Here is a 23,622-nt window from a genome sequence, read left to right as displayed (position 1 = left end):
AGCTATTTTGATTAGTTTTTACTTACTCTGGTTTCTGTTTTCCACAGATTTTCCACATGGGGCCTGAAAAATGAATCAGAACTTCTGTATGCATGTTAATCACAGTTTAACGAGTCAGCTGTTAACACAGTAACAAACGTGAGCACAGCACCTTTTATCATTTCTGGTGATTTGTTAATGTTTAACATTCAGTCAACTCTCCAGCTCACCTCCTCAGTCAACGCCCTCGCAGGCACACAAGCAAAGCTGAGCCCATTTTCCTAAAAGCAGCTGATAGCAGGCCTGGGATTTTTCAACTTCTCCACTGCTGTTAAGTTTTATATTGTACGGTTTGGAAATAAGTGTTCGCTTGAACATTGCTGCATCAGGTGTTGGGCAGGAACATTTGAAAGCAGTTTAATTGACTTTGTGTTTTTCTTGCTTTTTCAGTTTTCACTTCATGCTTCACTCTACAAGGGAGCAGACCTTTCTTTGGAGTTTCATCTGCTGATATGATCTGGCTTTTCTCTCCTCTGTGAGAAATGCCAGCTGCTCCTCATGGATGTGGCAACGATACCTCTCTCCCCACGTGCTGTAAGTTGTACACGTGCCACTTAGTGCATGTTATTTCTTATTCTTAGCCTGCTTCTCCTTTCACTTCTTGTACAGATGAGGAGTCGTCAGGCCCACTTGCTGTAATTATCATCCCTTGTCTTTTGGCTGCGGGCACAGTCGTAGTGGTGGTTCTGATTTTCTACAGTCTCCACAAGAACAAACAAAGAGTACAGAGCACCGCAGCTCATTTTGCAAATGGTATGAATTGCAATAACTGTGTATCCTCTGTGTGAAACCACTGAGTGTCATGCCAGGTGCTGATTTATCTGTGTTTTTTGGCAGGCCAGCAGAGTGTAACCGGGGCTGCAGCTTCTGTAAGCAGTCTTAGGGTCCAGGCAGCTTTAAACGCCTGGGAAATCCCTGAGGAGTGTGTTCTTGAAGGACTAGAGTTTTGGCAAACAGGTCGCCATGGCCCCATTTGCAAAGGTCTGCTGAGGAAGAGAGATGGAGCTTCCTCTGCTGTGGTGGTGAAGTCCCTCCGAGGTACGGCACGGATCTGGCATAAGGACGGGATGATCTGAGGTTTTGTGTGGAATAACAGTAAAAGCATGAGAAGAGATCATTAGAGGAGCGACACAGGCTTTAAGATGCAGCATATTGTAACTATAATTAACAGGCAGATGATAACGTTGCTCACACTCTTAGTGTTCTTAATGCACTACAGATGGCACCAACCAGCCTGAAGCTAAGAAGTTTGTGGAGTGGGTGCTCTTCCATGCCACAGTGTGCAAACACGAGAATGTGGTGCGGATGTTGTGCTGTCAGACCCAGCATCTGCCCATGTATCTGGTCTTAGATGCCTGCAGTCCGGGGAACCTGCTTCACTTCCTCTGGACACTCAGAAATGTAACGGTGGTGCAACGATTAAAACCACAACTTATATTTGATGACAGATGCAATGTCTAATTCCTAAACTTAACGCAATGACAAGGGATTTTTCTTCCCTCTAGAGGAATTCGAACACGGAGGATCCGTCGCTGAACTTCTCTGAGAAGTCAGTGTTTCTGGTGGCAAAGCAGGTTGCAGCTGGCCTGGTGAGTGACTTTTATGTGCCAGTTATTCCAAATCAACAACTAAAATAAGCTCAATTTAGATGCCATGCCCTACCACAGATGACACCGTGCACCCCACCAGGTCATGAACCCATTAAAGTGTTGCTTCTCTTGAGCTTTGAATGAATATTTCAATCAAAGTTTGATGCGTTTGGCTGTGATTGGCTCCTCCCTCAGGATTACCTGATGTCAGAGCACAGGCTGGTGCACGGGGATGTTGCTGCTCGGAACATCTTAATTGGCCCCGACCTCTCTGCCCGGGTGTCTGGGCTGGGCGTGGCCTTCAGGGGACGCAAAACAGATTCAGCAATGAGGGAGAAGGCAGCAGAGGTGCCTCTCAAATGGCAGGCTCCCGAGAGGATTATAATGCAGCTCAGCATAGACAGGAGCGACGTGTAAGGGCAGAGTGATGGCTACAGAAGCAAAACACACACATAACTATTTCTATATCACAAAAAGTATTTTGATTGTAATATATGTTGACATTTTCTTTTCCTAGGTGGTCATTTGGAATCCTGCTGTATGAACTGATTACTTTAGGTGAAGTTGCATGCTCCTTTTTCAGTGTTTGTGCCTTTTCAGATTCACTTCTATAATCAGTAGTGTTGGCTCATGACATTCCATCATCACGATCCAAGAAATCTTTGTTTTCTTGTTACCTCAGGTTCTCCTCCGTACCCTGAGCTGGAGCCTCTGTCTGTGCTTCCAAAGCTGCAGGGGTTTTATCGGATGAAGAGACCGGTGCATTGTGGGGGACCTTTGTGAGTACAAGAAAAAGGCCCGCATAACGTTGAATAATGTGCTGTCACTTGATGTAGTGTTAGCAGTTGCGGCAACAAATCTTCCTCAGGTATTACTACAAAAAGTCACTTCATGTGGATGATGGAAGAAACAGATCATATTAATCATAAGCACTCTCATGTGTGTGAGCTAAATATGAAGCTACAGCCTGCAGCTGCCAGTCAGTTATCTTAGCTTAGCACAAAGAATGGAAGCAGAGGGAATAACTGGCCTGTCTGTGTCTAAAAAAAAAACACCGAATAGCAACTTTAAAGCTCACTAATTAACATGCTATATCTGTTTTCTTTACTCTGTGCCAAAATGGTGTAAAAACTACAAAAAAAGGTGCTGGGTGGCAGCATAGAAGCAGGCTACCTGTTTCCCCCTACTTTCAGTCTTTGTGCTAAGCTAACTGGCTCTTTTCATCCAACTTTCTTCAATAAAGCAACTAAAATGTGGAACTGTCCCTTTAACAGAGTTGTGGTTTAAATTCCCTTTGTGTGTTTTTAGGTACGATCTGATGAAGTACTGCTGGATGTGGAGTTTCAAAGATCGGCCTGCGTTCTCGGCCATCATAAAGCTGCTGGAGTCCTCGCTGCATCTGGCAGCGACTGAAGCCATTAGTGTTCCCGAGGTCATAGACATACCTGAGTATAACAGACAGGCAGGGCTGCTCTGATGTGCCACCAAATATAACAACACCGATAAATAGGAAATGGTCAACATATAAAGTGTGATTATCTCTGTCATTGCAATGTAACATCCACTGAGTTGGGCTGATTTTTATCCTTGCAATATTATTGTCATTAATGTACAGACTTAAAAGCACAGATCATATTCATCCAGGTGTTTTGTCTTTTTTTATCATTGGGCAGAGAACAGTTTTTGTGTCTTCATTACTTCGACTTAACAATTTGAAAACCACTTTTCCCTCACAAAGCACTGTGAGGAAGACTTATTAAGATAACTTATGAGTTGCTCAGAAACCTCTGATTATAAGCTCAGAGATGACCGTTTTCAGAAGGTTTGGAGTGAGTCAGGATTTGAATGTGGGGTGTAATTATTATTTAAGGCTGAGAACAGATATATAATTGCCTGCCTGCTGAACAAAGTCTCAAAAGACTATAATGTCCCCTTTTGTCACTCACTATGCAGAGAGGCACAAATACACAGTGACAAACACAGCGAGCGGTACCAGGAAGGTGTCCTTGACAGAGGACTGATCTACAAATAAAAAGTGACAGCATTCAGAGAGAATATAAGTTAAAGAGTAACGACATGTATCCTGTGACCTGTCAGAGTTTAATCTTCAGTGGTTAGGAGCATTTGTGAGCGCGGCCAACGTGGACTGGAGCGCAGTGTTACAACACCTTTAAAGCGAGGTTTAAGTTTTATCCACTAGATGGCAGCAAAAGCAGGATTTGCAGCCTGTGTTTCTCTATGAGTTCAGGGTAAACCTACACTGCCTTACTATTATTATTAATGTACTGGACAGCTTTGAGGGCTGCACGGTGGCGCAGCAGGTAGTGCGCGTGCCTCACAGCAAGAATATCGCAGGTTCGATTCCTGGGTCGGGCCTTTCTGTGTGAAGTTTGCATGTTCTCCCCGTGCATGCGTGGGTTCTCTCCAGGTACTCCGGCTTCCTCCTACAGACCAAAAACATGCTCATTAGGTTAATTGGTGACTCTAAATTGCCCCTAGGTGTGAGTGTGAGTGTGAGTGTGAATGGTTGCGTGTATGTGCCCTGTGATCGGCTGGCGACCGGTCCAGGGTGTACCCCACCTCTCGCCCGTTGACAGCCGAGATAGGCTCCGGCCCCCCCGTGACCCCGAAAGGGATAAGCGGCATAGAAAATGGATGGATGGATGGATGGATGGATGGATGGATGGATGGATGGATGGATGGATGGATGGATGGATGGACAGCTTTGAACTTACACAACATGTGAATGAAGCCACTCATCAGCATGGTGACATTGTGGACTTGGTAATAACAGGAGGGTTAAACACTGACAGTGTTTCAGTATTAGAACGGCCCATTTCTGACCATCACTGTGTGTTTTTTGATACCAAACTAATCTTAATCTTAAAGTGAATTTCTGGCTCAAAAATGATTTCTGGATGGCAAGGCTGAAGCACAGTTGTGTAATATTATGTTATTATTTGAGCCACACAGCGATGACTGCTCTTTACATGACATGATTGAACATTTCAACCAATACCATGTCATCTGCTCCAAATACTGTCACTCCTCTAAAGATTAAAAAGAGGTCAACTGACACAGTCTCCCCCTGGTTAAACAACAGCAATGTTAATGAGAGGAAAAGAATCTCCCAAGCACACGAAAGAAAATGGAGGAAAACTGGGCTCACAGTTCACTAATAAGAAGCCATGACTGTCTATTACAAAGGAGGCAAGAAAGGATTACTCTTCCAGGATTATGACAGAAAATGCTGGGAACTCTAGAATATGATTCTCCGCTATTGACAAACTGCTGAGCGCTGCTGCCTGAAGATTATAAATACATCTCTGCAAACAGGCCTCTTCCCCGATGCATCCAAAACAGCTGCTGTAAAACCATTACTAAAGAAACCCAACCTACATAATGTACTCACTAACTCCAAGCTGATATCTAACCTTCCATTCATCAATAAGATGCTAGAAAAAATAGTTTCAGTGCAAATTAATTAAGAACTAAGAGGAGAGAGCACATTAGTCCAGTTTGAGCTGCTCTGCACTGGCTTCCTGTAACATTCAAATCTGATTTTAAGGTCTTCCTTCTAGTATAAAAAGCCTTTAATGGAACAAGCTATATTGCTAAATCCCTCATTTATCATTTGCCTTCAAGAACAGTGCGATCATCTGCTGCTGGTCTGCTGGAGGTTTCTAGCAACAGCCAAAAGAAAATTCCTTTAAATTGTTGTCTATTAATTGATTTTATGCATTCTATGTAATCTATTTTTACCAATTCCTATATTTGATATTATTATTATTATTATGTTTTATTTATTTATTTTTATTATTATGATTTGAGTTGACACGCTCTCTCACGTCACACAGTGGCATCTAGTGGTCATGATCATCAAGGCAGCTTCATTAGTAATGTAATTGCACAAGGGAAATCTGACGTCCACCTCTTGCTTAGCCTTGAGGATATTTGTGGTCTGATATTGGCCATATGATTATGAAGCAGGCCACAGGTCGTCTGTCCACACTGGTCATAGGATAGTTGAGTTTAACATCTCGCATGAAGCCTAAATCTCCTTAGAAATCATTCATATTGTCCAATGTTGCACATTTTATGCAGTACACACACTGAAGAAAAGTTAGAAATCTACAAATCTGGAAAAAAAAAAAGAAGAAGAATTAGACTTTTTGGTTTTCTATTTTATTTGATTATCCACTTCAACAAGAAAACGGGAAATCGCATTTTCCTTTTTTTTTGATGCCCAAGAAATTGTGACCCCTTTTCCGACCCGTTTTCCGTCAGTTCGAGCAGAATAACTGAATAACATACAGAGACTCAATAAAACCACAAATAAAGAAATATGTAAATCATGTCTTTGACAGTCACAACTTGGTAAGAAGAAAACACAGGTTGGGGTCCGTTGACTTTTAATTAAGCTTATTAATAACATACATTCAAACACCAGGATGAATGCACCAACATGTTCCACAGTTAAGTGACTGGATTGTAGACAAAATGATGAAAAGTGGCTTTTGAGGAACGCCACATGAAAGTGAAGTGACTCCAATCCTGACAAGCATTCACACAGTTAACACAAGGCTGCTAGGATGCACTGTGTTATAGGTAAGCCAGAAATAATACTGAATTTTAAGTGTGGAAAATGCTGCTGATATATCTGTATATTCAGAGATTAAAGGCCTTAACTACAGACACTCATTAAGCTGTGTGCTCAACACTGTGGACATCATAATGAGAGTTATGATGTCTTGTGTGATTAAAACCAAATCAAACACAAACATATCTTTGAATTTAAAATAATCATTTGAAGTCATTTGTTTCTATCATGTCCCCACTGTTCCTTGTTCACAACTCTGATGTAAGATCAGATGTCCGAGACATTACATAGATGATAAATCTGATGAAAATTCAGTTTATTTGAACAAACCACTCAACTCCTGGCTTCAGTGACAATGCAGCAAAGACAGAAAGGCAGCAGGAATTTTAATCCTTACCAGCAATGTTAAATTGTCCCTCTCAGGTACCAGGGGCTCGAACTTCCAGCTGTTGCAGCTATTCTACCTAGTCTACTCAATCTGGGTTCTGTTTTAATTAATTAATCTTAATTTAATCTAAGTAGAGTAATTTAAAAATGCCTAAATGAAATGCTGGAGACAACATTATGATTGATGCTGATAGATCACAAAATACAAAATATAAATCACCAGGCCCTGATGGCGTCTCAACAAACTATTATAAAGCATTCCTAAATAAACTGCCATCCACTCTTACAAACATGATCATAGAATAACTGACTAATGAAGAACTGCTGAGCACTCTTCACATGGCTGCTATCATACCCCAAACCAGGTAAAGACAAACAAAACAGTGACTCTGATTAAGTTTATTAAAAGCATATTATAAAGCAGATTATTAGTCAAATTGATTCCAAGCATAGTTGAGAAAGTCATTTCAAAAATCATTCAGGCAGACCAAACATGGGTTTATTAGAGAAGGACATGGTTGATGATGATGTGTGTCAACTGTTTCACATCATGAATGCAGCTCAGAAACAAGATACGCTAATAGATGGATGCTTTCAAAGCCTGTGACAGGATCCAACCCACCTTTCTGTCTGAGACTCTAGAAGCATTGAAGTTTGGACATAACTTCATGAAGTATATTAAAACTATTTTCAGTGCTCCAAAGGCTAGAATTCTCTCCAATGGCATTTGGTCCCACCTCATCTCTCTCTGTACAGCTTCACCTTATCAAGCTGGCCACTGAACCCTTGGCCTGTGACATCAGATCTAACACGAACATTAAATTTAGCAGTGCTGAATATAAGGTACAGCTATACGCCGATGACCTCTTACTGTTCATTAAGGATCCGCTAACCTAATTTCCACCACAACTTGAATGTCTGACAGGATGCTGCCATTTAATGTCTCAACCTAACGATGGTCTCTCAATAGCTTTAAGTATCTGGGAATCTGGGTCTGGAAATAATTTGATAATACACAGAAAATTACATTAACTTATTGGTGCAAACTTGACCTTTAAAGATGGATGGACTTACCTGTGTCCTTAATTGGAAGAATAAACACAATAAAAATTAATATGTTACCTAAATTCTTCCACTGCATTCCTTTTAAAGGCCCTGTACCTTTTTATAGACCTAAACATGGCAATGGCATCCTTTTTTTGCACCATGAGAGACCTTCAAGGAACAAACTTGCTACGTCACAGAGGTTTAAATCTCCCCAATTCCTGAAAATATTATGTTGCGTCACAGTTTAGCCCCATATGGATTTGGTAACAACCAGAGGACAATGCAAACAGATGGATATCAATAGAAAAACAAGACCCACAAACAACACCAAGTTCCCTTTTTTTGGGTAATAAAAACAAACAGTATAATTACAAGAACCCAATCATACAAAACACCTTCGATTCTTGGCAGGAGGCCCATTTCATCTAAGGGTCGCTCTTTAAAAAAACACTCCACTATAGAACAACCCAAATATTCCAAATCCCATAGCAGACAGCACACTCAGGTGGGTGGATAAAGGCATCAAAACAGGTGAGGACTTATACACAGAAAGTATATTCTCTCGTTTCCAGCAACTGTCCCAGACATACAACCTGCTTCAACACAACCTGTGTAAGTAGTTGCAAATCAAACAGCGGGTCTAACATATTTCCTGGCATATCAGAGGAGACCCCTCTGGAGAAACATTTGCACCTTATGTACATGGAGCAGAGGTCTACTGTCATCTCTTAACAATATTCTCCACATTATGTCCTGAATTTGAAAGACCTCTTACTCATATGATGATTATGGAGCAAGCTCAAATGTTTTCAATCTCCACACTAAGCACAGACTATTTCAATTCAATATCTTGCACAGAACATACTAAACACCTGCTACACAGCACAGATTTAATAATAATATTTCACCTGTGGGCCAGAAATGCTAAATTCTAACTGCAGATCCTTCACATGTGGTCTGGCTTTGCACGATGATCGCAGTGTTTTGGAAATCGACGGCTAAAACTACTCAGACATGATGATAGAAAGAATATTCTACAGGATCCCAAAGTGTGGATCCTGGGAGGCTCATTGAAAACAAATAACCCTGTTAAGCTCTTCATTTCACTTGCCAGTACAGCTGGGAAAAATGCATCTTAGTAAAGTGGAAATCAGACCTCCCTTCCTCACAAAGACACTGGTTCAATAAGTTAACCGCACACTGTTCCCCAGAGAAGATCCTCTATAATGAAAGACCCTTTATTGAAGGTTGTATGATTTTTCTGAGCATTACTGCTTTCTATTGTGTTTTAATCAGTGCTGTTGAGAAAAGTTAAGTACAGAGCATTTGTGCTCTGCCTGTATTTTCACCAGTGAAGAAAACATTAGACAGATACAGAGTGAGCGTCAGCCTGTGGTGCATGAGCATGTTCAGCTTGGATCCTCCATGGCAGGAAGCCTCATTTCACCCAGATGGGCCAGAGGTAAACCTATTTGGGAGTTTTGGGAAAATCCAGAATCCCTTTTACACTTTACTGCTCCAAAGGGATGTTGGGAACAAAATGTAGGAGCCAGACCACAGCAGGTAGTACACACATGCAGGGGGGAAGAAGGAGCAGAACACCATGACGACTCCTATGAAGACAAAAAAAAAAAAAAAAATGTCAAAAACAATTTTAGTTTGGAAAATGAGATCCAAAAAAACTCAACAGCAACATGTCCTGATTACATATAATGATCCACAAACTTCACCGTGTGCAACTTTCATTATAACGACTGAACGAGAGTCTATAGCCATGCTAGCATCAGTGCAAGGTAATTTGTGCTAAATGCTAAAGTCAGTATGCTAACATGTTGGCAGTGACAACATGCTTCTGTTTAGCAGGTGTAATGTTTAATATATGGACTCTAACTTAGCAGCATGCTAACATTTTTACTTAGCTTTAAAAATAAAGTACAGCTGATGGAAATGTCGTTAGCTTAGCAAAAAATGTAAATTGATGTAGGCTGTAAAGTTATGACTCAGGGGAGCATGAATGTGAAGACACTGAAAACATGAAGACATAAAGACCAAATAATAAGTCATATTGGAATCTTGAATGTCTTCACAAAATGTTGTCCCAGTCTACTGAGTACTGTTGAGATATTTTACCAGATAAGTGAGAACTTTGACCTAATAGTTGTACTGGATGAATCACCATGAATGTCTGGAGATATTTTGATGGTAATCAAACCAGTGGTTGAGATATTTCAGTCTGGACCAAACTGGTGAAACAAGAAACCAACCGCCAAACTGGTGCTGCTTGCATGACTGAAAATGATCATATTGAAAACAACATGCAGCAACTTCTGAGGCTTTTTCTGTGGAGCAACTGGAACCTTTTTTCCAGAAAAACACACCACGGTTGACTTAACTCAAATTTCATTTCACATTTCTTTGAGCAGCACAAATTAAACTCCATTCACCTCCACTGTGATGCTGTGGCACCAATGGATGCGCCAAATCTGAAACTATCTACATGGCGGGATATGAGCATTGATGTTGAAATGTAATTTAAAAATGGATGAATCAGTGCTTTAATTGTCAACAGTGGCAGTCATTGCTCTTGGCAGCTTTGGAGAGAGATGTGAACCATACAGATGTCGTTTTACCTCCAGCATAGACTACTTTCTTCCAGGCTTGGGACTCCAGCACTCTGTCATGGGGGTAGAAGTTCTGACTGATCATGAAGATGATCATGGCCATTGCGATGACCCGCAGCATGGCCATGTTTCCCCCTGACAGCAGAGAGGCGCTGGCCAGGATGGCGGAGGAGTAGATGCAGGGCAGGCCACGGTACATGAAGGGGATCCCTAATGAGCAAAGAAGAATAAATCCCTGGTAACTTCTTTGAATAATAAAGTGGAAGCTCGAATCAAAAGAAGAGCAGGCGGGAACATACCGCTTGAGAAGAAACAGAGGCGGACGAACACCGACAGGACGTAGCACATGCACAGGATGTTGTCCAGCAGGTCAGCCGTCCTTAAGAGCAACGACGTGGCAATCCCGAAGGTCGTGAAGTCAGCGAAATCATCCAGCTTGGCACCTGGACATGAAAAAGAAAGCTGAATGATAAATGTGCCCCTGTGACACTCACAAGGAGATTCATTGTATTGGTGTTAGGACTTGCTGACAGATAGTTCCTGCACCAAAAATACTCTATTCTAAATAATCTGCTTTGAAAAGGCTGCTAGTGAACCATTGAAGCCAGTAGATAAGTTATCACCTCGCCAGTATGGCCACTGCCAATGTCACTGACACGTGACGGCATGATGTGTATGTGCGAAATTCTCAAAGTGGAAATTTTTAGCGTCAGCCCATCGGCCGGCCATTCTATAAACAACATTCTCCACTGCCTTGTCTCTTTATCCCTCAGGAGCACGGAGCATGTTTTCAGCAGATGAGGACGAGGTGATTCAGGCCACTGTTCAAATGAACGAGGTGGAATTCCACAGGCCAGGGTCAACAATTTTAGCAATTTCAGATATGCAGAGAACCCAAAGCAACGGGATAAAATAGACAATTGGAGCGTGATCCCGTGGAATTAGGCTGCTTAATCAGAAAGTGATTGTTCATTTGACAAAATACATGGGGAGGGGGGCACAACAACATCCACTTGCAAAGTCATGCAGAAAAACCCCGTCGGGACACAAAGCCCACTGAAATGTGCAGCCAGCGATGTATTGTGATGCACCTGGGATCTATTTTGGGAACTTCCAATGTGAACTTTCACACTGGAAGCGATGTTAAAGCAGCGATTTGAGGCTGCTGATTTTCTATATATGGTACGGCGCTGTGATCCTTTGAAAACGAGCCACAGTGGCACATTTTACTTGCTGTGCGTTTTTCTTGGGTGCCTGTTGTTTAAGGGGATGTCATGCCACTCAAAATCAAATCTAAACCCAAAAACCTCCTCAGAAATATAAACAGCCATGAAGACACTGATTTGATATAGCTCAAATTAGATTACATAAAATATGGATGATTCCTCTCTTGGACACTTTGAAAGGTATTTCAGTGGCAGCATTTTACTGATTCTCTGTTTATGACTTTGTGCAGCCAAATTAGAAAGTCCAGACAAAGGACTGTGCAGCAAGGCCTGCCAACACCCCAGCTGAAGTTTATCTTTGGTACGAGCTATTGACCACAACACTCCACTTACCCAGTGCAGAGCAGGCATCGAGTCGCCTGGCAACTGCTCCATCTGCCAAATCCAGCAGGTAGCCAATCAGAACCAGCCAGCATGCAGCATGATGGTGCCTGAACAAAACAAGTGAGTGTTAGGTTTAGTTATTTGATGACAGCAACCCTTTTCAAAGGGCAAAGCATTTGCAAAATGCAGAAAGCATTTGCAGAATGTAATGCTCTTCTCACTCACCCGTTCAGGCTGCTGAGAATGGAGGCCATTCCCATGACCATGTTGGCAACTGACAGAGCGTTAGCTGCATTTTTCCGTGCAAACTCTTTGATCTGCAGTCCTGTGGCCTGATCACTGAGAGAGAGCTTGTTGGTGCACTGGAAGAGACCTGAGACCACAAAGCAACAGCAGTTAGCAGCTGTCTGTGCTAGGCCAAACCTCTGCTGAGGTGTAAGAAGCTAAAGCTAAAAGCTGAATCCCTGCAGTGATCGGGTGACCATCCCAGCTGACACTTTGTTAATATGTCTGAATGGGAAAGTTTACTTATATCCCAGTTTCAGTCAATCCTCAGATGGACTGAGATGAAAAATATGAAAAAAAAAAAAAAAAATCTCAAAGCAATCTTAATGCTATATTAACTGAATAATGATATTCTTTATATCATCTGGTGGGAATCCACATTGCAGGAAATTGTAGCATGCATTTGCATATGTGTGTTTCTTTGTGTGCCTTTTTGTATTTTACTGTATTTAAAGCACATATATTACTTTGAAATTGATTCCCATCTTACGTAAAAAAAGCATCACTTACCAAGACGTATGTTTATTGGACGGAGACCGACCTTACGATACAATCATCCATTTTCAGATCACTAAAATGCATTTGTTACTGTACATTCATTCATTTGAAACCTACAGCATGCAACAGTAAATAGTGCCTCATTAACTACTCATTACATTATCAGTTCTATCCGTACACTGAACACATTATACACAGTTTAATATAAAAATGGCCACAATGACATGCAGTAAACTTCAATATCTAAAGATAATATTTACAAAGGAAAAATGTCAAAAGGATACAAGGTCTGCAGAGGATGCATGTGAAGTGTTAGCACTCGTATCAAGGGGTAAATACACATAAATACTGATGTGGGGAAGAGTATGAATATAGGGGACTACCACATACACCACGGGCTATAGTGAGAGTGAGTTGGACCTACTGCACTGACACATACCAGACGTGAGATCAATTAGCCTATTAACTCTGATCAGACGTAGTGACCTGAGACAAGGGCATGGCAGCAACACTCACACAGCGAACTGTTCAAATCTGTTCATACCACTGCAGCCTGGGCTTTAACAGAGACGGTGGCATAGAGATACACCTACAACCTCACCTGTGTCATTCAAATAATACACTGCATGAGGTTTGATACGCCAATAGTAATCGTTTTATTAAGCTGTGTGTTTGCTTACAGTGCAGTTAGTAAAACTTGCAATAATAAACTTGATAAGTTTAGTTTTGAAGACAAAATTTGCAGTATGAACGATTAGTCAGCAAGATGAAAAGACTGCTGACGCTGCCTCAGTCCAGCCAAAAACTGCCTCAGCCCCCACAAAGCTCTGATGTTTTTTAATGAAGTCAGACAAAGAAATCTTTATTTTCTGTCGGCCTCCTCTCTTGTGAGTCTATTACTTTCTCTCAAGTCATAGTACTGTCCAAGACAGAACGCACAGAAAATGACCTGCAAAATTTAAATAGCTTTAAATGTTGCAGTAGCAACCCTTCAAGTGCTTTTCACCCTGAACTTCCTGTGAATCCAAAGCCAGGCGAGTTCAACAGACTCTTCATCTGAAAGAAAACAGTGTATGAGACACAGCGAAAAGCCAACAATAACTTTCACTTTTACTTGACAGCATGCGTTTTAGGCTATGTCGTAATTTCTTACTTTAACACAAGTTACAAGTTGGTATTTGAATTACGGTCTTTCATCAGTAAACACATCAGTTAATGCAGATGACATTCTGCATTCTTCTGAAACTCAAGAAACTGCCAGGATCGCTGTATGAATCATCAGGTTCATTCACTTTTGTCACAGTAGGTAACATCACAGAGCCACACATGCAGGTCAACTTATGGCAAAGTTTTACTTTAACCACTTAATACACTGTTTTGGTCACTGATACAAAGAGGATAAAGCCAGAGCCAGACACATTGTCAATTTCCAGCAAGTCTTTATTTCTGGATTGCTGCCTAATGAGTGCAAAGCATGATGGGAAGGCCCTTGTTATGTAATGCCCTGCTATGTTAGCTGGTAACGACTACAAAGACTAAATGAAAAACAAGGAAAACAGTTCATAACAGGGATAATCTGAGTGAACTAACTGACGGCACAGAATTTAATAACTGCATATTAGAAGTGCATCATGTGCACTATATGCAATACACTTTACACGTATTCTGTGGTTTATTTTACAAAATTAATTATTTATCCCATTTTATTTAGCCAAAAGATCTTTATAAAACAAATAAACACAAAAAAACATGAAAACATTAGTGACTGTTCTTCCTGCCTAATTTGATCCAAGCAGCCCCAGGCTTTACTCTGGCCCACATGCCCATGTCGGTGTTCAGTAATCCAGATTATAAAATGAGATTGAGAAGCAAGTACCTACCAGAGGAGGGAGTCAGGAGGATCATGATTGTCTCTGGGTCACAACACAACTGCAGATAAAAATGAAAAGCGCTTACTTATATGTGCATTTCATACTGTGCATGACACTGAATTGTACGTTAAAAACGTTTACCATGTAAAACACATTTCCACAATGTTAATAAACATTAACTACATCATAATCCCACATAATTAATATTAATGAGATTTTGACTGATCACATTTAGCTACACTGTTACCAGGTAGAGGAATGTAGAACTTACTCAAGTACTGTACTTAAACCTGAGTTACATGTACTTTACTTAGATTAATATTTAGTATTATAGTATTTCCAGTTTCTAATACTTTGTACTTCTAGTCCACAGCAAGTCAGAAGGATATATTTTACTACTGAATATTTCCTGCACTATGTTTATCTTTGTCTTTTTTTTTTTTTTTTTTACTTTAGTTACTTGTTGCTTTGCAGATTCAGGTTTGTAATACAAAATATAATGAACAAATGTCTGATGGTGATGGTATTATTATAGGTTAACATAAGGCATTAAGACACTAACATTAACACATTAATGCCATAATAATTGTAATTCAATTACATAATATAAATTATTCAGCGATAGGCCATATAGATTACTTGTACTTCTGCTGCTTTAAGTACATTTCCATACAAATACTTTTACTCAAGTAACATTGCGCATACAGGAGTTTTAACAGTATTTCTACACTTTGGTTTCACTACTTTTAGAATTGATAAAGATTTGAGTACTTCCTCCAGCACTGCTGTTACCATTAGTGAATTACTTTAAAAATTATACCTGTCGTCGCTGGACAATCACGTTATGGCTGAATCAGTATTTGACGTTGTGTCGTGCAGGTCGTGTGCGTAAAAACAAGCCTTCCCGTGTGCGTAACAACTTCTCCGGCCTTGCTTGTCTGCCTTGTCTGTCTTCTCTTTAACTGTTGAGCATGCAGGTAAAATATCAAATGCACAGGGCCACGTAATGCAGCCACGGGTGTTCTTCAATGCTTCCCAAATCGTTCTTGATTCTGAGTCGTGCTCCCGAAACGACTTGCTGCTGCTCAGCGGGGGTTTAATGCGCAGCGCTCTGTCCTCTGCACCAGCTCTCTACACTAGACAGCAGCGCCGGCGGCCGACATCCCTCTGTGCAAAAAACACATCACCAGAGCCGTGAAAATACGACGCAACTGCTCCGCACAGGTGAATGTGCGGGCTGGCCGACATCCCAGCATTTCAACGGAGAAAGTGGCGCAACTGCGTTCTCACCAAATGATGCGATTCATTCAAAGCAGGTTTAGTTTTTGTTCTAAAATACCTATTCGCTGTCCATGTGAGGACACGCGCATCACACAGACGTAGAGTGGGTCTCATCTTACCTGAATGGACTTCCAAAGATTACAAAATCTATATAAATCCACCGGTGGAGACGTGTTTTCGGCCTTTTCTTTTCTCTTCTTTTTCACGCAGACAGATCTCTGCTAGTTCACTCACTTGTGCGTTTAAGTTGCGACGCTGTCACCAGCATGAGCGCAACATCAGGCCGTTTACCTGTCAACTTCACGGCCGCTATTCCAGCGCGTCCTTTTTAAGACCCAGAATAACCCGCTGGAATATTCCACCGGAAGTGACGCTCCGACTGTTTGTAGTTTATTTATTTACTTATTTTTTGTTCTCTTTAATAATGTCGACCAATTCTCTGATGGCTCCAGCTACAAAAAGTACAATGTGTGTAGATCAGTGAGTATATACACAAACAAAAACTGGTGCGATAAAACAAAGCATCACACCTGTCAAAGGAGTACAGCAAACCTCTATTTCACTAAAGTTACTGATATACTGCTGTTATTATTTCAATGTTAAGACAATTAAATACAAGAAGGAAATCACTGATCATCACTGTAAGACTCTGTGAAATAAATGTTATCAGCGCACAATATTCTCAAATTTCTTATTTTGTGTTTTCATGAGTGACCATGCCAACAACATTTTTGCATATTCATGAATACCTGAAGGTTAGTCTGCTCTTCTGCGCCAATGATCATCTGTCTTTAACAACTGTGGAGGAAAATAATAAAGCACAAGTGCGTTGAATTTGTTCTTGTCACATGGCAGCTTCTACAAGGCTGCGAAGAAAAGGACCCAAATGCAGAGGACAAGGCAGGCACAGCTCAGTGATTTCAAGTGCAGCATTTCACACAGAAGTAGCTAAGAATGACTGATTTATTGATTGATTAAATGATTGATTTACTCCAGAAGGGGAACAAAATTGTTGTAGCAGTATGAATACACACGTCTGAATAAAATAAATAAATGAATAAAATTCATGAAAAGAAACTATAAAACTACCAGTATAGTATATAAAGACAAATTAAGCAGAAATTGATTTGTTGTATGAGATCATAGTTTGTGGTCTAATCAAACCTGTTTTAAAAGATGGTAATAATTTGTTAGGTTTATCTTATTAAATAAAGTTACACAAATCACGTATTAACAGTAAAGTGTAAATTACAAAGATCGGAACGTTCTATAGTTTGTATTGTGGCTAAAATGCTTTGAGCTCTTTCATTAATTTTTAATTTTTTTTTGTGGTCAAATGTAGCGTAACCAGTTTTAAGAGCAACTCGGTCCGTGACCGACATCAACTTCGTTCTAGTTCATTGTTACTAGCATCCGTAGCTACCACCGTAGCAACAGCAAAAAACGTATTTTTCCTACAATTTCGTAGAGAGACCTGAAAGAATGTACGTCGAAATGAAAAACTATGGATCATATACATAAACCAAATGGATACTATGAAAATAAAGTGTACATTTGTTGCTAGAAAAGTTATCAAAACAAAGCTAAAGCAAAGCTAACTTAAAATAGAAGGGATGTCCGCCATGTTTTTTGTTCATGCAGGGGAGAAACTCGGCAGTCACGTGACCTAAAGTATGTCTGCAGAAAAGACTAGGCCCATAAAACGTACCACTGTCACAATTTCAGAGCCGTTTTTGTGAAATTACTACGTTTTGCCTTGTGGACCAACGTAGGTATTACACAACTTAGAGTGAGAGTGAGTGAGGTTTGGTTGCAAGAATCCACAGGTTAACAGGAATGGGGCAGGGAATAGGTGAAGGCAGGCAGGGACAGAGTAGCATTCAGGGTCAGGAGTCTGGAGAGCAAAGGCATAAAGGAACATTGCAACAAACACTGACAGGGTGACTGGAGAGCAAGAAACAGGCCAGCAGGTGGATTCAGGTCAGTGGGACAGGTGGGAAAGGGTGAGGGCATCTGCAGTGACCGAGGCTGCAGGGAGGGTTAGTCCAGGTTACTGTAAGGAAAGCTGGACCATGTTATGATTACGCGCATTCAAATAGTTAACTGTTAGTCTCCAGTTGTTCAGCTTGTAATTATTGAAAAATGTATGTAATTTTTGAGACTTCATCAGATTTGGAACCTTTATTTTGACAAACTAAGCTAAAACTCACAGTTCTGTGGAAATGCAGAGCTTCATATTATAGTTATATAATGTATGTAGGAATTAGATGACTTATTTATCACAGGAATCAGTCTATGAATTGTACAAGTCTTTGTGGCCCTTTCTCACTAAGGTGAGAAAGAGGACAAAAGGACATTCAATGAGGGAAACAGGAAGTTTAAGGTACGATTATGGTATAGTATGAACCCAGGGAAACAGGATGAGTGCACTCCCCTAAATGGTCATTGTTTTAAGGGACTGATTTACCAATAACAGTGCATGTGACAACCAGTTGTCCTTTTTGTTGCTACAGTATAAAAGCTAAGACATTGTGGAGATCTGCAGAGGACACTCTGCATGAGTCTTCCCTCCATGCTGCATGTATTAAAGAGAACTGATTCATCACACTAACTCCATAATTCTTCAGAGAATATGTAACTCTCAACAAGCAACAAGGAGAATTTCCCTTACATATATCATACATTATTATTAACAGAGATGCCTTTGTGAGACATACGGAAATGTTTTAACACCTCATGTCTCATGGGCTCCGGTGGAGCTTCTTAGCCCCACCCTCCTGCTCACACCCCTCTGCTCATCCTCCACTCAGCCCTGCCAGCTTTTCCTGGCAGTGCTCTGCCCACACCCTCCTGCACTCCCCCTGCATTGACTGTCAGCCTGCTCTGCCACCACACACCTGTTTCTCACCTGCTCATTTGCTCCTCAGTATTGTTCTCTGCCAGGTCGTTGTTAGTGCCTATGCCTGCCTCGTATCCCGCCTGTTCTTCTGTTCTGCCTTTTTGACCTCTGCCTGTTCCCTGACTCGTGTCTTTGCCTGCTGACCCTGTACCTCTGCCTGATCAACCTGCTTTCCAGTTTTGACTCTAGCTACGAACGGTATTTTGCCCTGCTTAAAGGACCCAGTAAACTTGCTGTTTCTGCCATATATCTGTCTCTGGCTGGTGTTTCTGCGTTTGGATTCTCGCTTACCTTTGACATCATGCTTCATGAGACAACAGAGAATTGAAAATGTCGCATTTTTTACTCCCAGTTTTGACTATTCATGGTGTTTAGGGGACTGCTGCAATTACCGAAGTCGTCCTTTGGTATTATGACAGCATATAGCAATATTGTTTTTCTGAGTTAATGAATGCCTTAATGTAATAAACCTGCAGGTGACACTGCACTTATAGTCAGAAGGTGATTTGAGGGTGCATCCCCAAATGCAAAATGCACCCCCCTTTGTTAACCCCATCTCATCCCCGAGCAGCAGAGAGCATGCAAAGGGGCTGATTAGTTGACTTTGTTAGTCTGCCTGACTCATTGATCCTCTATCTGACTGAGGTTTGTGCAAACTGGAATCTATAGCCTCGACCGTGGCTCTGAAATATCAGCAGCCTGCCTGTGCCGCGTATCGATAAATCCATGGCGCTGTCCGTGGTGCTGAAGCAGCAGAGGGATTACTAACAGTACCTTTTTCTCTCAGTCCTTCTGTCTATAACTTAACCATAAACTATATACTATAAAAGCTTAATTTTACACTAACACCAAACACCAAATCTAAAACAAAGCATGAACTTACAAAAATCTATCATCATTCAGTAGCTTCTGTGATGCTAACACACACTCCCAGACCAAGCCACCTGTGTAACAAAGTATTGTAGGGGAGATATGACTACAGATGCAGTTTTTGTTACAGATGTTTGGTGTAACCTGGAGTGGAGCAGGCAATGGAACTGAGGAATTTAAGCACTGACAGCCCACATTCATTAGAGATAAGGTTTAGAATAGACTGACACAAAATATATATTTATTTACATCAGTTCTATTAAATCGAATTTGGAATCAAGCAGTGTTGGTTGATGTTGTGGAGGCAGGGCCCCCATTCAAGCCTGACAAATTATTTACTGGTTACGGTTGCACATTAATCAGAATATTCATTTGCCGTGACTGAAAAGGAAAACATACAATGGACTCGATAATGAGGGAAATTATTAAACATTATAAGTCAAACATATGAAATGAATGAAAGGATGAAGTCAAATGACACAGCACTGATGTGGAGGATGGAGGTTTGTGTTATTATGGAAACATGTCTCCTGTCCACCAGCAGAGACTCCAGATCATCACGTCGACTTGTTAACTCTTGATATTCGGGTGTTATTCGAGAACAGTTCAGCTCTCTGAAGTCTGGACCAGGAAATTTATTTGCGCGCGATTTCCCCTGAACACATCATGAATATGCAGAAGGAAACCCTAATTCAAATGAACCCACAGACGTCCTGTTTCTAAAGAGGTGTGAAAGCTGAAATAAGCCTTCAGTACCCGGAGACAAATGACACGATGTTAGTTTCTCTTTATTTATTGACACGGTAGAAACATACCAGAATACTCTGCTACAAGTAAACGTGTTTTCCTCTCCTTTCCTGAGGTCCAGAGGAGAAACTGAAGGTTGTTTGGAATGAGACTAAATCCTTTCACTAAATCCTACAAGACACAACACACTCAACAGGCTGATGTTTAACCATGTCATCTTAGCAGATACTACACATCCTGCAGCGACAGTTCATCCCTTTAAAAACGTTGACCACTGCTTGTTCATGCGGAGCAGAAAGCCAGTGGGCACGTAAGGCGGACCTTGTAGTCTTGACATCGATTTCCAGCAGGCTGCTCAGCGTTCACGCAGGCAAAGCCATGAGTGGCGTCATATCTGCAAAACATATAGTGAGCAAAGTATTGAAGGGCCACGCCGCTGATTTTACACATGAACGTCAGTTTACTCGTCACAAGGAGAACTCTTTAGCATGAAATGTAAAACTAAATCACTGGAGTAGTCAACATTTTGGGAAATACCTCTTTCATGTCTGTAAGGTAAATATGAAGCTAGGTTAGCTTAGCTTAGCATAAAGAGTGGAAACAGGGCTAAACAGCTAGCCCGGCTCTGTCCAAAGGTAGCAAAATTTTCCCAGAACCTCTTACACTCCATAATTAACACATGATATCTCTTCCAGCCTCCAGGTCGTCAGCCTGAAGGCCTGAGAGCTAAGACACCTGCTACTTTTGAAAGCAAATTTGAGACTTTTTAATCTGTATTTTCACTGAGCCTTGGTGTTTCCTGATTGTAGATTAATGAAAAGTTATGGTAGCGTTTCCTCATTTCCTGTTTTTATACAGTAAGTATTTATGACACGACCACTTGATGCTGGATGTGGATCAGGCTTGTGTGTGTCGGAGGGCATATTTTCTTTTTTGTGTCTGTTTTTATTATGAAAAGAACCTTGTGTTGCGTTCCTTTGCATGAAATAACGTCTGATTCATTCATTCCAATAAAATAATATAGTGTGGTTTACAGGTGGTGCTCGACTAAATCTTAGTCCAGTCACTTCCTGTTGTTGTTAGGTTTCCAGGCAACTGGCAGAGACTCCTGATGGGACTTCTCCAGGCCAAGAAACAGGAAGATGCAGCCAGGCTACCCATTTCCCCTTGTTTCCAGTCTTTATGCTAAGCTAAGATAACTGGACTCTGGAGGTACAGTAGAATCAATAATCTCATCTAACTCAAACAAGTGATTTATGTATTTCCCAGAAAGTCAAACAATTCCTTTGACACAACAACTCACAATATTGCAGTATATTCTGTAGCGTTATTGTCTGTGCTACAACTCACACTTGAAAAACATCGGCGGTCTCATGCGCTGGGACATCAGACACTGTCATGGCCTCGATGGCCATGGGCTGGGAGCACACCTGAGCGGGATACAGCATCCGCAGCCGGAGCAGGGTCTCATAGTCCCCCCGCCCTGTGGGATTGTCCATGTCGAACCAGCGTGTCCTGCAACCTGCCCAGCAGTGAGAAGCATTAAACAGACACAGGCATATGGAGACAGAAAATAAAATGATAAAACTGGTTGTGGTAAAATAAATCTACCTGCATGAAAACTTACCCTGACAGAACTCTGAGGGGCACGTCAGTATCACCTGATAATCCTCACACTGTTTACTCGCCTGTTTCTCATTGATGCATGCAAACCCAAAAGCAGTGTCATAGCTGGAATATAATAAAGAGCAGAATAAAGAGCTCATTATGAAAGGCTGTTAGACTGAATCATCTCTTTACGTTTGGAAACAAAAAACATGCTTACGAGAGGTATGTGTCTCCAGTGTGTTTGGTAGATATGCCGCTTGCCGTCTTGGCCTCAATGCTGATTGGGTTTCTGCAGACTTGACCAGGAAAAGTTTTCAGTAGTCTCGGTATGGACTCCACATCACCCTCATCTGACGGGGTATCACTGTTCAGCCACTGTGTTCGACACTGCTCCGACACTGAGTGGAGATTACCAACGAATACATCAGGAAAACTGGATTTCAGCAAGAACAGGAATGTTTTTCTTTCTGGGGTTGTATGAAAATTAGTAAAAGAAATCTCACTTTTCTGGGAGTGCAATAGGTCGCCGTCCTACCCTGTACTTATACTTTATTTCAACCTTGGGCTAGTTTGTTGCTTTCCAATATTATTGCTACTTTTACTTAAGTAAGGGTAGAAATATTCAGTTACAAGTGAAAGCCCTGCATTCAAAACTTTACTTAAGTAAAAATACGAAAGTATTAGCATCAGAATATAAGTACTTATTATTTCAGCCGGCTCATGTCAGCTTATATATGCTTGGATTCTAATTATTTTATCTTAACCTGTAGTAATACATCATAATATTTGTGCGTGTATATATATATATATATAATTTGAATCCACAATATGACTACTAACTAAACAAACTAGCAACTAGTAACAAATAAATGTAGTGAATTAATTAAGTGCAACATTTCTGAATTAATTCCCTCTGAAATAAAAGTAATGATTATATCACAGTTTCTTTTCAGAATAATCTATATTAAACCATATTATTGAATAACATTTATAATGGCATCAAATATTCAGTACTGGGGGCCCTGCCGCCACACCATCAACCAACACAACATCCAATTATAATTGTGATTTAATAGAACTGCTGTTCAGCTAAACATATATATATTTTTTGGCCTATTCTTTGGCTGGATATGGATGTTAAGCGTTTTAATGAAAAGAAGACACACACCTTGACAGAAATCTTTCGGACACGTGAATCTGACTCTGTAATCTTCACAGCTCCTGCTCCCCTGATCTGCATTTACACAGGCAAACCCATAGGTGGCATCATAACTGCAACACAGAGGAGAAGAGGGGATCAGTGACGCCTGTCAGCCTCTTCAGGTGATTCGCTTGTTTTGTCTGATGTTGTTAATCTCACTTTAAAAAAGCATCAGAGGTGTTGGAGGCAGGTTCTCCAGAGATGGTCTGGGCCTCGATGGCTATTGGCTGAGGGCAGATTTCTCTCGGGTATATGTTCAGGAGGTCACTGAGCACCTCATAGTCTCCGTTTCCTGTTGGGTCATCATGATCAAACCAGCGCGTCCTACACTCTGAACAATGAGGAATCAAAGAAGCACATATTTAAGAGCTCAGCCCAAATGTTTCTCCTTCAGATACATTTAGGTTAGATCATTTCGGGCACGTCGTACCTGAGCAGAACTGTCCTGTGCAGGTGAACTTGACCTTGTAATCATCACACTGTCTCCATTTCTGTTCAGCGTTCAGGCATAAAAGGCCCTCTGATGAGC

General features: G+C 41.0%; 2 protein-coding genes across 6 annotated transcripts; one reads left to right on the top strand and one right to left on the bottom strand.

Moving 5' to 3' along the window:
* Positions 1–231: 231 nt before the first annotated feature.
* Positions 232–3,105, top strand: LOC139335654 (tyrosine-protein kinase STYK1). The gene is made up of 9 exons (XM_070969366.1): positions 232–573; positions 649–792; positions 877–1,077; positions 1,259–1,440; positions 1,545–1,628; positions 1,824–2,041; positions 2,146–2,186; positions 2,311–2,407; positions 2,937–3,105. The coding sequence occupies exons 1-9, from the start codon at positions 522–524 to the stop codon at positions 3,103–3,105; spliced, it is 1,188 nt and encodes a 395-aa protein (XP_070825467.1). The 5' UTR covers positions 232–521.
* Positions 3,106–5,793: 2,688 nt separating this feature from the next.
* On the bottom strand, positions 5,794–16,160 carry tmem269 (transmembrane protein 269). 5 transcript variants are annotated; one of them, XR_011602405.1, is made up of 8 exons: positions 15,888–16,137; positions 14,497–14,545; positions 12,059–13,672; positions 11,843–11,940; positions 10,583–10,726; positions 10,293–10,493; positions 8,677–9,275; positions 5,826–8,355 (listed from the first exon to the last, which is right to left on the bottom strand). XR_011602405.1 is itself a non-coding variant. In XM_070968047.1 (7 exons), the coding sequence occupies exons 3-7, from the start codon at positions 12,097–12,099 to the stop codon at positions 9,166–9,168; spliced, it is 594 nt and encodes a 197-aa protein (XP_070824148.1). In that variant the 5' UTR covers positions 12,100–13,672; positions 14,497–14,545; positions 16,060–16,160; the 3' UTR covers positions 5,794–9,165. The 5 variants fall into 5 exon arrangements, 3 of the variants coding, with proteins under 3 accessions (XP_070824148.1, XP_070824147.1, XP_070824146.1); XM_070968047.1 differs by having other exon boundaries at positions 5,794–9,275; positions 16,060–16,160; XM_070968046.1 differs by having other exon boundaries at positions 5,794–9,275.
* Positions 16,161–23,622: the final 7,462 nt, after the last annotated feature.

Source organism: Chaetodon trifascialis, chromosome 8 (assembly GCF_039877785.1).
Source record: "Chaetodon trifascialis isolate fChaTrf1 chromosome 8, fChaTrf1.hap1, whole genome shotgun sequence".
Taxonomy (NCBI): Eukaryota; Metazoa; Chordata; class Actinopteri; order Chaetodontiformes; family Chaetodontidae; genus Chaetodon; species Chaetodon trifascialis.
The sequence above is the reverse complement of the archived record's forward strand: the minus strand, read 5'-3'. Positions and strand labels throughout refer to the sequence as shown.